This window comes from Bolinopsis microptera, chromosome 3 (genome assembly GCF_026151205.1).
Source record: "Bolinopsis microptera isolate Bmic1 chromosome 3, MBARI_Bmic_1.0, whole genome shotgun sequence".
Lineage (NCBI taxonomy): Eukaryota > Metazoa > Ctenophora > Tentaculata > Lobata > Bolinopsidae > Bolinopsis > Bolinopsis microptera.
The window spans coordinates 5,159,188-5,172,494 of record NC_087074.1 but is presented as its reverse complement, the minus strand read 5'-3'; the positions used below and the strand labels follow the sequence as shown (position 1 = coordinate 5,172,494).

The 13,307-nt window shown below is 36.9% G+C and overlaps 2 protein-coding genes across 2 annotated transcripts in view; one reads left to right on the top strand and one right to left on the bottom strand.

Annotated features, from left to right (window-relative positions):
* The window catches only part of LOC134812866 (uncharacterized), a 912,489-nt gene that overhangs the window by 27,767 nt on the left and 871,415 nt on the right, over positions 1-13,307 (bottom strand). The window lies entirely within an intron of this gene.
* LOC134812409 (acetate kinase-like) lies at positions 5,279-12,918 on the top strand. Its single transcript, XM_063819810.1, has 8 exons — positions 5,279-5,498; positions 6,201-6,339; positions 6,544-6,727; positions 7,049-7,235; positions 7,688-7,825; positions 11,671-11,739; positions 11,902-12,003; positions 12,380-12,918. Exons 1-8 carry the CDS (start codon positions 5,279-5,281, stop codon positions 12,625-12,627), a joined length of 1,287 nt encoding a protein of 428 aa, XP_063675880.1. The 3' UTR covers positions 12,628-12,918.

The window sequence follows — 13,307 nt, the reverse complement described above, 5'->3', positions numbered from 1 at the left end:
CGAAGATTGCATGACGTTATTACATGACATTACGATAATCTAAAATGAAAAATCATCTAAGAAGAAACCTTGATGCAGCTAAAACCTTTCTAATCTCCAGATTTCGTCCAGGAACTCACGTACAACTTAAATAGTAATACGTAGGTATCAGGAAATATATCCGGCATGGTTTAAATAATTGACAATCCAATCTGTATAGTTCTATAGTTGCAGCGAGCTGCAGCCTGACAAAATTATATTATCAAAAGGATAGCAATACAGCTCGCCGTATAGTAGGATTAATTGTTTTTAAATATTTGATCAATTAAAAGGCCTATAAAGGTAAACCTAAATCCGACTTTGAGGTAAGGTCTCTGAAATTTAAAAAAAATATGCCCGCAGTTATAGATCTCAAAAGGGAGAAACTGGTAACATTTTTTGGAAAACATTCTTTAAGAAATGTAAGTATGTAAATTGTAACAGAATTTAACAGAATTTAACAGAATTTGAACTATAAGGTAGAAAATTTAAAAACTTTACAAACATTTTTCTGGACATTTTTGAACTATATAATAAGTACTTACGACAAAAGTTTAGTAAGGATCGAATGATAAGTATATTAATAAGTATATCGAATGAAAAGTGTATTTTTATTTATTATTTTTATCCACCATCGGCGTATGAAATCTTACCGACAAAATATATTGTTTTCATTAGTTGATTTTAAAATTGAATACTAAATCTTAATTTCAACTTCAAGAAATTCGTTTATCAATCGAATTTGATATCGAACTTAACTTTGGTTCTATAGATTATAAAATTTAAATTGATATTGGTTCAATCATGCACCAAATTTAACATAAAATCATTTAAAATTTCAACATCAAATTTATCACTGAACTTATCATCTATTTATTTACGATAACATCGGTTCAATTATGCTAATATTGAATTTAATAATATGATAAATATTAGATATTTTAGGAGACTAAAGTTAACAAAGTTGATTCCTCAGAATTGAAATATTAAGTAAACATTGGAACTATTATGCAGGAATGCCAATCTGTGCAGAGGATATTTGCAACTGCAGAGGATATTTGCACGTGCAGAGGATATTTGCACGTGCAGACTGCAGATTTTGCAATTCTGCGATTCTGCAATTCTGCAAGTTATTATATCATAATATTTGTGCAAAGCCTTTCACTCCTTTGGAAGGCAAATTGTGATTCAATAAATGTATATATTTACGAAAACTGCCTGAGGATATCCAAGACATTGTCGTTATATTTTTAAATCGATGTAACGTTTAAAGTCATTCACGTTAACCGCTTGAGGTCATTCGAGCGAAACGAGGAGAAATATTCTGTACCTTTATCAGACATGCCGACATGGTCCATTGACGACACTGACAGGAGTTTAATCTGACAGCAAGTCTGTCATTTTAATGATCGTTTTAAAGTTTTTCATTTAAAAGATCGTTTCTATGCTTTCAATTCTATTTTTACTTGGTTCAGACTGTAATACGAGGTTTTTATAATGGTCACGGTACAGACATACAAAAATCTGGTATTTTTGTTTCTAAAACTCAATAGATTGGCAAAGTGGTGAATATTATGTATTTGTAGGAGTTCAACGGAGCATTTTGATGTTTCGTTGCACATGATATGCGCCAAATAATCTGCGCTTTGCTTAAACGTGTGATGGTCCTCTCAATCATGAAAATGTATATTAGTTGCAAAATTCAAATGATTTAATGATCTAGTTCACTCCTAAAAGCTATGGCAAAAAATTTAACATTTTTCGCTTTCATTTTATGATAGTATCTAGAAGTAAAGTATAAAGAACAAGTAAGTAGTTGCACGATGAACAGAGGCTGCAGTTAACTAATAATAGTTAACGAGATAGCGAGAATGATAGAGGGTACTATAGTCACTATAGTATAGTGGGCTATTAATTTTACCAGAATAACGAAATGTCTATAATCTATATGTTTAGCTAGTGATTTAATTAGCTCATCGCTATTTCAACCGCAAATCTAATAAATATATTTATTATTCTTAGCATTAACTTTTGCACCATTGCTAGCATCAATCTTTGCATCACTTCACAGATTTTACCTTAATTTTTTGTCACGACCTGTTCATTTGTCTTATTACAGGCCTTCAGGACAGTAGTTACCAGTAGTTACCAGTAGTTACCAGTAGTTACCAGTAGTTACCAGTAGTTACCAGTAGTTACCAGTAGTTACCAGTAGTTACCAGTAGTTACCAGTAGTTACCATAGTTACCAGTAGTTACCAGTAGTTACCATAGTTACCAGTAGTTACCAGTAGTTACCAGTAGTTACCAGTATTCAGGACTCAAGGATGAAATATTACCAGTGCCCAGTTGGGCTGATAGGGTCCTTTTTCCGTTATATTTTCCCGTCTAATCCAAATTTAATGCACTGAACGTGGGAATAGTCAGTGTAGCAGCGGGGGGGGGGGGGGGATCATACAGTCAGTATCGTACGTGACGTTGGGGGGGGGGGTGGGTAATTATTTTCTTCCAAAACACAGTTAGTATGCTGCTCATTTCCCAGAAATACAGTTTAGTTAGTACATGGTACTGAGGGGGGTGTCCAACCCAAAAAAAACCATTTTACCTCAAATTTCCATTTTGGGAATGGGTTTTGAGGTTTTTTTGAGTTTTTTTGGTTTAAAAAAAATGTATCTTCTTTTTGTAACTTTTTATCTAATTCGACTACATTGAAAACAAAACCTCTACTAAATAGTGGGGTATAATTTGCCCATTTCCCAATGTTTAATGAGCTGTTTAAAACAATTTATGGGTATCTTATTTTATATACCAAGACACAATCAGTACTGTGATTTCTAAACACGTACCGCGAAGGGGGGTGGGTGGGTCTTTTGAAAAATTCCAAAATTACACTTAGTCGACGACACGTACAGAACTTAGAACCTGACCCCCCCCCCCCCCCCCCCTAGTAAGTAGGTCAATGTTTAATTCTTAATTTTGCCCCGCAAATTTTGGAATTTGGCCACCAATATTCTTTGCAATTTTGCAATTATACACCGATCCCGACAATTTCATGCAAAAATATGTAAAACTGGTTGAGTTATTTCGACTGTGGTCGACTGAAATTAAATGAAATGAAATGAGGTATTTATATCCCGCTCATATGATTAACCAACAACACAAGGAAGGTGGTTAACCATGTCAGAGCGGCTGACTGTGAGTGATGTGAGCAAATGTGTAAACGTGAACAAAGTATAACTCATCAGTCATCATAAGGCAAAGACAAAATTAAAACATCTTTTATTGTATACCACACTAAACTAAATAGAAGCAGAAACCATACAATACATGTAGGTATAATAAAGGTAAGTACAGTGACATAATCAATCAAGAAAGAGACAGATCCTAGAAAGTTAGACATCAAGACATAAAATGGAGTGCGGTAAAAAATAAAAGCCAACGTGTCTTGCAAAGTGAAGACAATGGAAAGAAAAAACATCAGAACTGATTATGTAAATGACTTTAACATTCGCTTGAAACAGTTGGTATCAGTAATACTTCTCAACATCAGCGGAAGAGAGTTCCATGCAACCGGTGCATGGCTTGAAAAACGTCTGTCATCAACTTTGGACCTTTTATTCTTTGGTATCTTGAGCATGAGATGGTCATCCGGTCTTTTCGACCTGGTCACAGTGTTTGAGAGTTCTGTATCCACTACATCCAAATCCAGTAATGCTTTGAGGTAACCAGGTGCAGTACCGTGAACTGATTTTTGGGTTGAGAGACAAACTTTGAAGAAGAAGAAACGTTTTGAACTGCAGAAAGAATGAATTAATATAATATAATGCTTTTGGACACGAAGGGAAACACACAACGTAAGGCTTGACATCTTCGTAAAACTACATCATTAGAGCCTGTAAAAACATTTAACTTTAAGATAAGCACTCTATCAAGAAAAATTCATATAATATAATCATCATAGTTTATTAACTCAAACATAAAAATCGTAGCATGCAAGTAATCATTGAATTAATATAATATTTACATCACCCTATTCTACTTTTGGCCGTTTTCTAATTTCCTTTGTATTTTATGACGTTATATTTTCCCGTCTAATCCAAATTTAGTGCGCTCATCATGGAAATAGTCAGTGTAGCAGCCCAATTTGTCACAGGAGGGGGCGGGGTACCTACTGGAGGGAGGGGTACCTACAGGGGGGGGGGGGTGGTAATATGGGTCTGTAAGGAGCAGGGGCAAATAGTTTTGGACCAGCTAGCTGTAACACTGGTTGTAACACTAGTTGTGACACTACTTGTCACATTAGTTGTCACACTACTTGTCACATTAGTTGTCACATTAATTGTGACACTTTTTTTTTTAATCAATAAACTTTCAAATTGTTACACAAATACATCATTTTATTTCAAAGAAAATATCGCCGAATGACCTTACATGCCTTGACAAGTGACCGAGTGTAAACAAAATAAGGGACACCGAAACACCAGTTGACCAGTAAACTGATCATAGCAATTACATCGGGCCCTAAATGCACCTATAAGTGGAGCGATGCTGCAACCAAGGCATGCTAGGTTTATTCCATTGAACTAGTAAGGTTACAGCCTAAAATATAAATATAATAAATAACAATGTACCATAAATCATAATTATAAACACACTTTATTTAACACATTTTATTAATGTGTTATTAATGTGATACTAGTTCTGACACTACTTGTGACACTACTTGTGACACTGGTTGTAACTCTACTTGTAACACTACTTGTAACACTAGTTGTAACACTAGTTGTAACACTAGTTGTAACACTAGTTGTGACACTACTTGTAACACTACTTGTAACACTAGTTGTAACACTACTTGTCACATTAGTTGTGACATTAGTTGTGACATTACTTGTAACACTAGTTGTAACATAGCGTGCATGTTATCAAGTTTGTTTCAGGTTCTGATTTCCTAGCGTATTGAATTACAAATTTTGTGATATACTTTTTAGTTTTTACTGTTCCGATAAAGGGTGCAACTGTTTCTCTGTTCTTTTCAACCGATCACTTTTAGTCTATACTCAAATATTTACTCTCTGGACCGAGATTTTAAATAATTTGCTAATTGTGGAAGTTGTTTGTAGTTAATGTTTTTGATTTTATGTACAATTTACTGTAAAAGTTACATTCTTATCTGAAAAATACGGGATTCAGACCTCTCCATTTGGGCACTATAATGACTATAATGACGAACATAACATCACATATCTGCAATTACTAGGATGAACTGCTGGAAAGTAGTGTTACCATGGAAACAACTCCCCGCCCACATCTCCACACACGTCTCTACTGTGTCTCACTGTACACGTCATGTCTCCACTGAATCCAGACAGGGTATACTGGTGCTCAACGCTGGAAGCAGCTCTCTCAAGTTTAACTTGTTTTCTCTGAGTAAGGAGAAAAGGAACTCTGTCACTTCTGTTCTGAGTGGGGCAGTTAACGGTAAGTAGTTACCAGTAGTTACCAGTAGTTACCAGTAGTTACCAGTAGTTACCAGTAGTTACCATTACTCTGTTACTTCTGTTCTTAGTGGGGCGGTTGACGGTCAGTTAAAATGTTACATTTATTGTATTAATTATTGTACGTGGCATCTAATAAGCGATAATTATTGTGGATTAGGTAATGACGAAATATACATTTCTGAGAATGGATTTTTCATGACTATAAATAAATTGTAATAATATATATTAGACGTTATTAAATTATTAATTAAGTTAAGACATTATTAAATACAGACTAGTCTAATTTTGGTCTCTATATGTAAGGTTGCTGCAACGAACTATAAATCAAATGAAGTGTTTCATTACAGTTAGAAATGATGTAGCCTTCCTATTACACACATTAACTATTATTCACCAGCGAGTTACCAGTAAGTTACCAGTAAGTTACCAGTAAGTTACCAGTAAGTTACCAGTAAGTTACCAGTAAGTTACCAGTAAGTTACCAGTAAGTTACCAGTAAGTTACCAGTAATTTACCAGTAGTTACCAGTAAGTTAGCAGTAAGTAACCAGTAAGTAACCAGTAAGTAACCAGTAAGTTACCAGTAAGTTACCAGTAAGTAACCAGTAATTTACCAGTAATTTACCAGTAAGTTACCAGTAGTTACCAGTAATTTACCAGTTAGTTACCAGTAGTTACTCCAGGTTTGACAGTAACTGGTGACGTAGTACCGACTGTTAAGATAAAGAAAGGAAAGGAGACTGTTATCTCTACCACTATCTCCACTCCTACACACTCAGCTAGTCTCTCATTTATTGCTGATACTATCCGATCTCATTCTAGGTACTTTCTAACAATAGTTTGTATTACTTATCACAAGTTTATATGTAAGTATATAACTTATATAATATAAGTATATATTACCTATATTATAAAAAGATATAAGTATATTAATTATACAGCATCAAATGTTTGAGTCAAACACCCTGGTAGTATGTTTACAAAGTCCTTTACTTTTATAGCCTATCTAACGATAACACTCCTCAGTGAAGATATAGTGGCAGTAGGTCACAGAGTAGTGCACGGAGGAACAGTGTTTCCAGAGAGCTGTGTTATAGATAGTGAAATATTAGAGAAGTTAGCCCCCCTCAACTCCCTCGCCCCTCTTCATAACCCTCACAATCTAGCGGGGATTCTTGCTGCTACCCGGATATTTCCTACTGCTCTACAGGTTAGCTCCGGCCCCCCTCAACTCCCTCGCCCCTCTTCATAACCCTCACAATCTAGCGGGGATTCTTGCTGCTACCCGGATATTTCCTACTGCTCTACAGGTTAGCTCCGGCCCCCCTCAAATACTCCCTCGCCCCTCTTCATAACCCTCACAATCTAGCGGGGATTCTTGCTGCTACCCGGATATTTCCTACTGCTCTACAGGTTAGCCCCGGCCCCCCTCAAATACTCCCTCGCCCCTCTTCATAACCCTCAAGATCTCTAGGGTATTCCTGTTTATTGTAGTGTTATAATAAACATTCTTATATCTCCCTGGCTGCAGGTTGGTGTGTTTGACACTGGTTACCACAGAACTCTCCCTGACTATGCCTACACATACCCCCTCCCTAGCAACTTAGCTACCAAATACAGGAGGTACGGTTTCCATGGTACTTCTCACAAGTATGTGGTGGAGCAAGCTGCACGGTTCTTGGGCAAGGACAAAATAAACGCTATCTCTTTTCACTTAGGTTTGTTTTATCTGTTATTTCTATTTATCAGCGTATGCAGAGGTGTGTATAGTATGTGTCTAGTACGGCTCCATCTGATTTTATTTCATGTCTATCCGTAGGTTGTTATGTAAAATGCCAGTTGTTTTGATCTAGTGCCCATTTATCTGTATTGCTCGCGGTTCATGTACTTGACGGCACGCGCGATCGCCGAACTAACATTTTGTGTGTTACTTGGCTATTGAGTGAGTTTTTAGCGCGCGCAAGTGCACAATGTAATATATTTAAAGTCACTATTGTGACGGTACATTAGAACTATAGACAGAAACAAAGTGTGAAGAGCCTGAACGGAACCCCTCGGTTTCAGTTCCTTGTTTAACCATGAATACGATAATTACCTCCTACATGAAACTTGAAAGATCCAGGTTTGTAGGCGAAAGCCGAAAACAAGTATAAATACAAGATACTTTCAGGAAACGGATGTAGTGTGGCGTGTATTAAAGATAGCGAGAGCATTGACACTACAATGGGATACACACCACTTGCTGGCTTACCCATGGGATCCAGATCAGGAGATTTAGACCCCTCCATCATCATCAAGCTCCTTCAAGGTACCAAACACAAAACTTTATACTAAGACTTTATCCTATGTAGTATGTTATAATTGTAAGGTGAGTCCTTCGCGTGGGAAATATAAGCTCGTGCAGGATGAGGATGATTTTGCGTCGAAAATTGTCGATAAACTGTAAACAGCTCCTTCAAAATTGATTAATTTATTTGATTTAATGATTGACCACGTTAGGTTACCCTCCATCAGTAATGTCAACTCTTAGTCTAAAGAGATATCTGTGAGTCTGTGATTATTCTCAAAGTCTCTTAATAGCAAAGACACCGCGGTTCCTGGTGCATGGTGATTTACTGTTTTATTTGTATTAGCAGCTTCTACTAGTACTAGGTCGGAAGTCCGATCTACGCCAGATAACCCCCTCCATATATCCCTGTCCCGCATCAGGGTTCAAAGTTCCTCTTTAGAGTTTGTCCCAACTTCCTTCAGTAACATGACAAATAGCTTTGACTTGGTCGGCCTTGCTGTGCACTATATAACATGCAAAGTTACATTGCTGTTCTTTGAAAGTTTGGATTTCCAGATGAACTATTCAGTCTATCATGTTGGGCAACCCATTTTTTCCCTTTTGTAACCAGCTGATCTCTCTATCTGTACTCCCAATCCAGGAGCCTAAGTATACATGAAACAACCACATTTTCTATGGTTAATCCAGCTGAAATTACACCCAAATAGCACCCAATGTTGTGTAATCAGTGGCGTAACGATGCCTGTTGGCGCCCCCCCCCCCCCCCCGCCGAAAAAGCGCCCCCCTGTTGGCGCCCCACCCCTTTTGATGCCCCTCCCAAAAATTGAACAAATTAGGTGATTTTAGAGGATACGCCGGTAAAATCTCTAAAAAGGTGTGTATCTAGAGCAAAACGCGCAGTTTTGCTAGTACTTTAGTTAAGTTTTCGAAATTGTCCCACATTCAAACGACGATTTGGCGCCCCCCCCCCCCCCCCCCCCCCCCCTAAGACAAGCCCCCCCCCCCCCCCCCCCCCCCCCCCCGCACAGCGGGGTCAGCGGGGCCCTTCGTTACGCCACTGTGTGTAATACCAACCAATCAGACACTTTAGCTGAAGATTAAAAATTAAAGGGATTAAAACCAATTTGAATGATAGGGCGATTGTTTATTAGCCGCATATTAGAACATGTTGATGCCTGAAATTACATGTTGAAAATTGTTTCAGAGAAATGATTAACTGATTTTATTGCTCCATTATTTCCGGCGTATAATTTCGTTCAACAAACCAGCTGCTAGAAAAAAATATTCTGTTTAAACATTATAATGTTGTAAAGTATGTTCTATTTGGTGGAGTACCTTATACTTATGTTATAAGTTTTGTTTCTGATCTCACACATTCAAATCAGTTTCATATGCTAGGTGGCTAGGTGGCCTAGTGGTTAGAGCATCCGCCTTCTGCGCAGAAGGTTCAGGGTTCGAATCCCAGTGTCACCTAGTCTAGGGAGTAGCTAAGGATCCATAGGATCTATGCGATCTCCTCGGTCGACTCAGCCGGATGATAAGAAACTTAATTGAGGGTTAAATGAGGACTGAGGAGGGGTACCTGTTAAGTGTTATAGCTTTATAGGTTCAAGAAACTTCCTATGATACCCCTTCAGTGCATACTGTAAACATAGTACTATTAACTATTAACTATTATTATTAACTATATGCTCACAATTAACCATAGACTATTATAGTAAATAGCTGGGCAAAACGCACTCCACGAACTTTTAAAGGTGCCGAACTCCATGACCTTTTAAAAGCAATTGCCGAACTTTTACCGAACTCATTAATCGCGCTTCAATTTTCACATCAGTTTACCTATTTTATAGAACGTTTTATATACGGATGTCATCAGCGCAACTTAATGTCTCAAATTGTTCTCAATTACATTTAGTAAATAAATAGATTTCAATGTTGAATTTTTCCGAATTGAAAAATGTGACTAATTCAACGAACTTTTTACAAAATTTTGCCGAACTGCCCAAAATATAAGAATAATTGCAAGAGTGGGAGATAAGACATTTTTACTCCCCTTAAACGGCATATAAACGGCCGTTGTATGGCTTATATAGTTACTACAGCCTTAAATAGACCAAACCTAATAATCTTCAGTTCTCTCGAATTCCTGAAAACGTATGTAAAATAAAGCAACTTATCCATTAGCTCTCTAGCTCAAACTGAGATTTAAAAGCTTGTAAAGTTTAAAATGTAGAACATGCTCACTGCTTGACTGTGACCTGTCGGCAACTACTGAGCGGAGCTGAAGTTGATAGGCTAATGATTTGTTCCGTAGAAAGAACCCTCAAAGTGCCTCTTTAAACCAAGATAAGGACCTGGTCGATTGTTTTAACTCGCAGAATTATTTTTCTATCGGTAATTCTGATACAGTAACGTAAGATCAAAGGCAAGAAGCTGTCATGTAAAGTTTTCATGGTATTTGACACGTTACAAGGGGATTGTCGTGCAGGTAGGGGCAAACCGTGGTAGACACAGTAAAATATAAAAAACCGTGGTAGACACAGTAAAATATACAAAACCGTGGTAGACACAGTAAAATATACAAAACCGTGGTAGACACAGTAAAATATACAAAACCGTGGTAGACACAGTAAAATATACAAAACCGTGGTAGACACAGTAAAATATACAAAACCGTGGTAGACACAGTAAAATATACAAAACCGTGGTAGACACTGTAAAATATACAAAACCGTGGTAGACACAGTAAAATATACAAAACCGTGGTAGACACAGTAAAATATACAAAACCGTGGTAGACACAGTAAAATATAAAAAACCGTGGTAGACACAGTAAAATATACAAAACCGTGGTAGACACAGTAAAATATACAAAACCGTGGTAGACACAGTAAAATATACAAAACCGTGGTAGACACAGTAAAATATACAAAACCGTGGTAGACACAGTAAAATATACAAAACCGTGGTAGACACGATAAAATTTGTATAGCTTACTCTAGGATCCCTGGTCTTACATTGTTTAGTGTTTATAAAGTCACTGATAAAGTTCTTGCACTGTATTTTTGGTGTATCTTACTATATATATATGTGTATCTTAGGTGTATCTTACTATATATAGAGCGAGACGATATATATATATAGAGCGAGACGATATATATATATATATTATATATATAGGTATATATTATATAATATACATGTATATATCCGTACCATTTTACTGACACCACGGCATCAACTTTAACACAACGTTCCGCAAAAACCGTAAAAGATATAAAACTGAAACTTTTTTGACTGGGTCAAATGCCTTAATGGCCTTCAAATAAGCATGAAAAATTAAAAAATTGGCCAAGGAATAAGAATTTTAGTGCCCAAAATTTTAAATTGGGCACTTATTTATGGTTTCACGTGTAATATTAATCTAATGCTTTATTAGACTGCTTTATTAGACTCGTGTCACACTTGATTTATTTATAGTTCAAATATAGTTAAACACTTTAGCTATTTCAGTTTGTAGATTATATATTCGCATATATCCACACTATTTACACGTACAACGTGATATTATTATCAATACAGTGTGTACAACACCAAGTACACCAATCAATTGCCAAGCTGCGAAAAATTTGTTTATTATTATTACATCGAGATGGCTTTAACTATATTTAGTTAAAAACTTCAACTTCAATATTAACACAAAAAATATGATAAAATGTCTTTGAATGCATTAATTATGAATTGGCACCTCAAAGTAGTAGCTCACATTAACATTCTTGTATTTGATCAGAATAGGTCATAATTCCTCCCCCGTCTCAATCTTTACCTTATAGGAAATAGTTAACTGTGGAATTTTTCAGACGAAGGCTACTCTAGCGAAGAAGTGAGCGACATTCTTCACAATAAATCAGGACTTTACGGTATTTCAGGTGAGCTTCTTTCTTACCCATTTCAAATGTAACACTGTATTTCTTCCCACTTTTCATTGGCTTTTACCAACAAGTCCAACATGTACAGCACAACATGTACAATGTTTCTAGTACTGAGAGATATTAAGTTATCAGGTCGTTTGATAATTGTCCCACAATCAGGTAGCTCGGACAGTTTGACTGTGGAGCGAGGATATTCTACTGGCGATCCTGGGTCCACTCTCGCCTTCAACATGTTTGCTTACAGTGCCAAGAAATGTTTAGGTTTGTTATTTCAACTTTTTTAAGCGGTTAGTAACCCTTATTCTAGCAACTTTTACCTCTAACAGATGTAACCTTATCCAATGTTACCCTAGTATCTGTTACCCAGGTAACTGTTACACTAGCAACTGTTACCCTAGCAACTGTTACCCTAGCAACTGTTACACTAGCAACTGTTACCATAGCAACTGTTACCCTGGTAACTGTTACACTAGCAACTGTTACCCTAGCAACTGTTACCCTGGTAACTGTAACCATAGCAACTGTCACCCAAACAACTGTTACCCTAGCAACTTTTACCCTGCTAACTGTTACCCTAGCAACTGTTACCCTAGCAACTGTTACCCTAGCAACTGTCGCCCTAGTAACCTTATTTCAGGAGCGTACAGTGCAGTGCTGAACAACAAAGTAGACTGTATAATCTTCACGGGAGGTGTTGGAGAGAACAGTCCTCTACTTCACAGGCTGGTGTGTGGAGGGTTACTTCCAGTGTCACATGACACGTACTCTAGAGACACTCCTCTTTGTGATATTACTCACAGTACTCACAGTGAACCTAGGGTTTTAGTGGTCAGGACTAATGAGGAGTTAGCCATTGCTAGGGAGTGTTCTAAACTGCTCCAATAATTTAGAACTTTGTTTACTGTGAAATTTATTTTTAACTCTAGATTATTATTAATTTGTTTAGGGTATGAGTTTTTGTATGACCCTTATATCTGATTTAATATGGACGTTTATTTTATTTTCTACGGTTTCAGATGAGAGATTTAAGTTCGTTTTAATTTTTGTACTGTTTGTGAGACAAGTTTAATCAAGATATTGATTTTTTAAAGGTTTTAGGTTTATCAGAGATTATAGTGGACATTTATTTATGTTGTTACTGATTTTTATTGATATTTTTAGTTATACACCATTATAAACACGGCTTATAATTGAATTAACACTGCTTTCGGTAATACAACACCGCAACCCATTACACCTCATACTGGAATTATAACTCAGATAACCCCCTTATTGGCACACATCCCCTTTTAAGATCATGATCTCATTTCCGGACCTTAAACCGTACTTTCCGTATTTAACTGTTACAATATTTCCGGTAGAATTAAGTAATTTGAAGGGGCTGACTGCAGTAGTACGGGGCTGAAGGATCAGGTGGTGGACTGTAGACGGACCATGCTGGTTAAACCACACCTGGGTACTCCGTATCCGCCGTGAAAATGGAGGCAGATCTTCAGCCCCATTAAAATAATCTCCCTACTATAACAATCTCACAATGACATTGAGGAGTCTTGTTTGGTCAGGGG

What these genes read in the sequence shown, in the direction of transcription:
- LOC134812409 (XM_063819810.1), top strand. Translation starts at nt 5,279, where the DNA reads ATGAACTGCTGGAAAGTAGTGTTACCATGGAAACAACTCCCCGCCCAC. An exon ending in TCTGAGTGGGGCAGTTAACG is followed by an intron (nt 5,499 to 6,200) that starts GTAAGTAGTTAC and finishes TAGTTACTCCAG; the next exon opens with GTTTGACAGTAACTGGTGAC. An exon ending in CGCTATCTCTTTTCACTTAG is followed by an intron (nt 7,236 to 7,687) that starts GTTTGTTTTATC and finishes AGATACTTTCAG; the next exon opens with GAAACGGATGTAGTGTGGCG.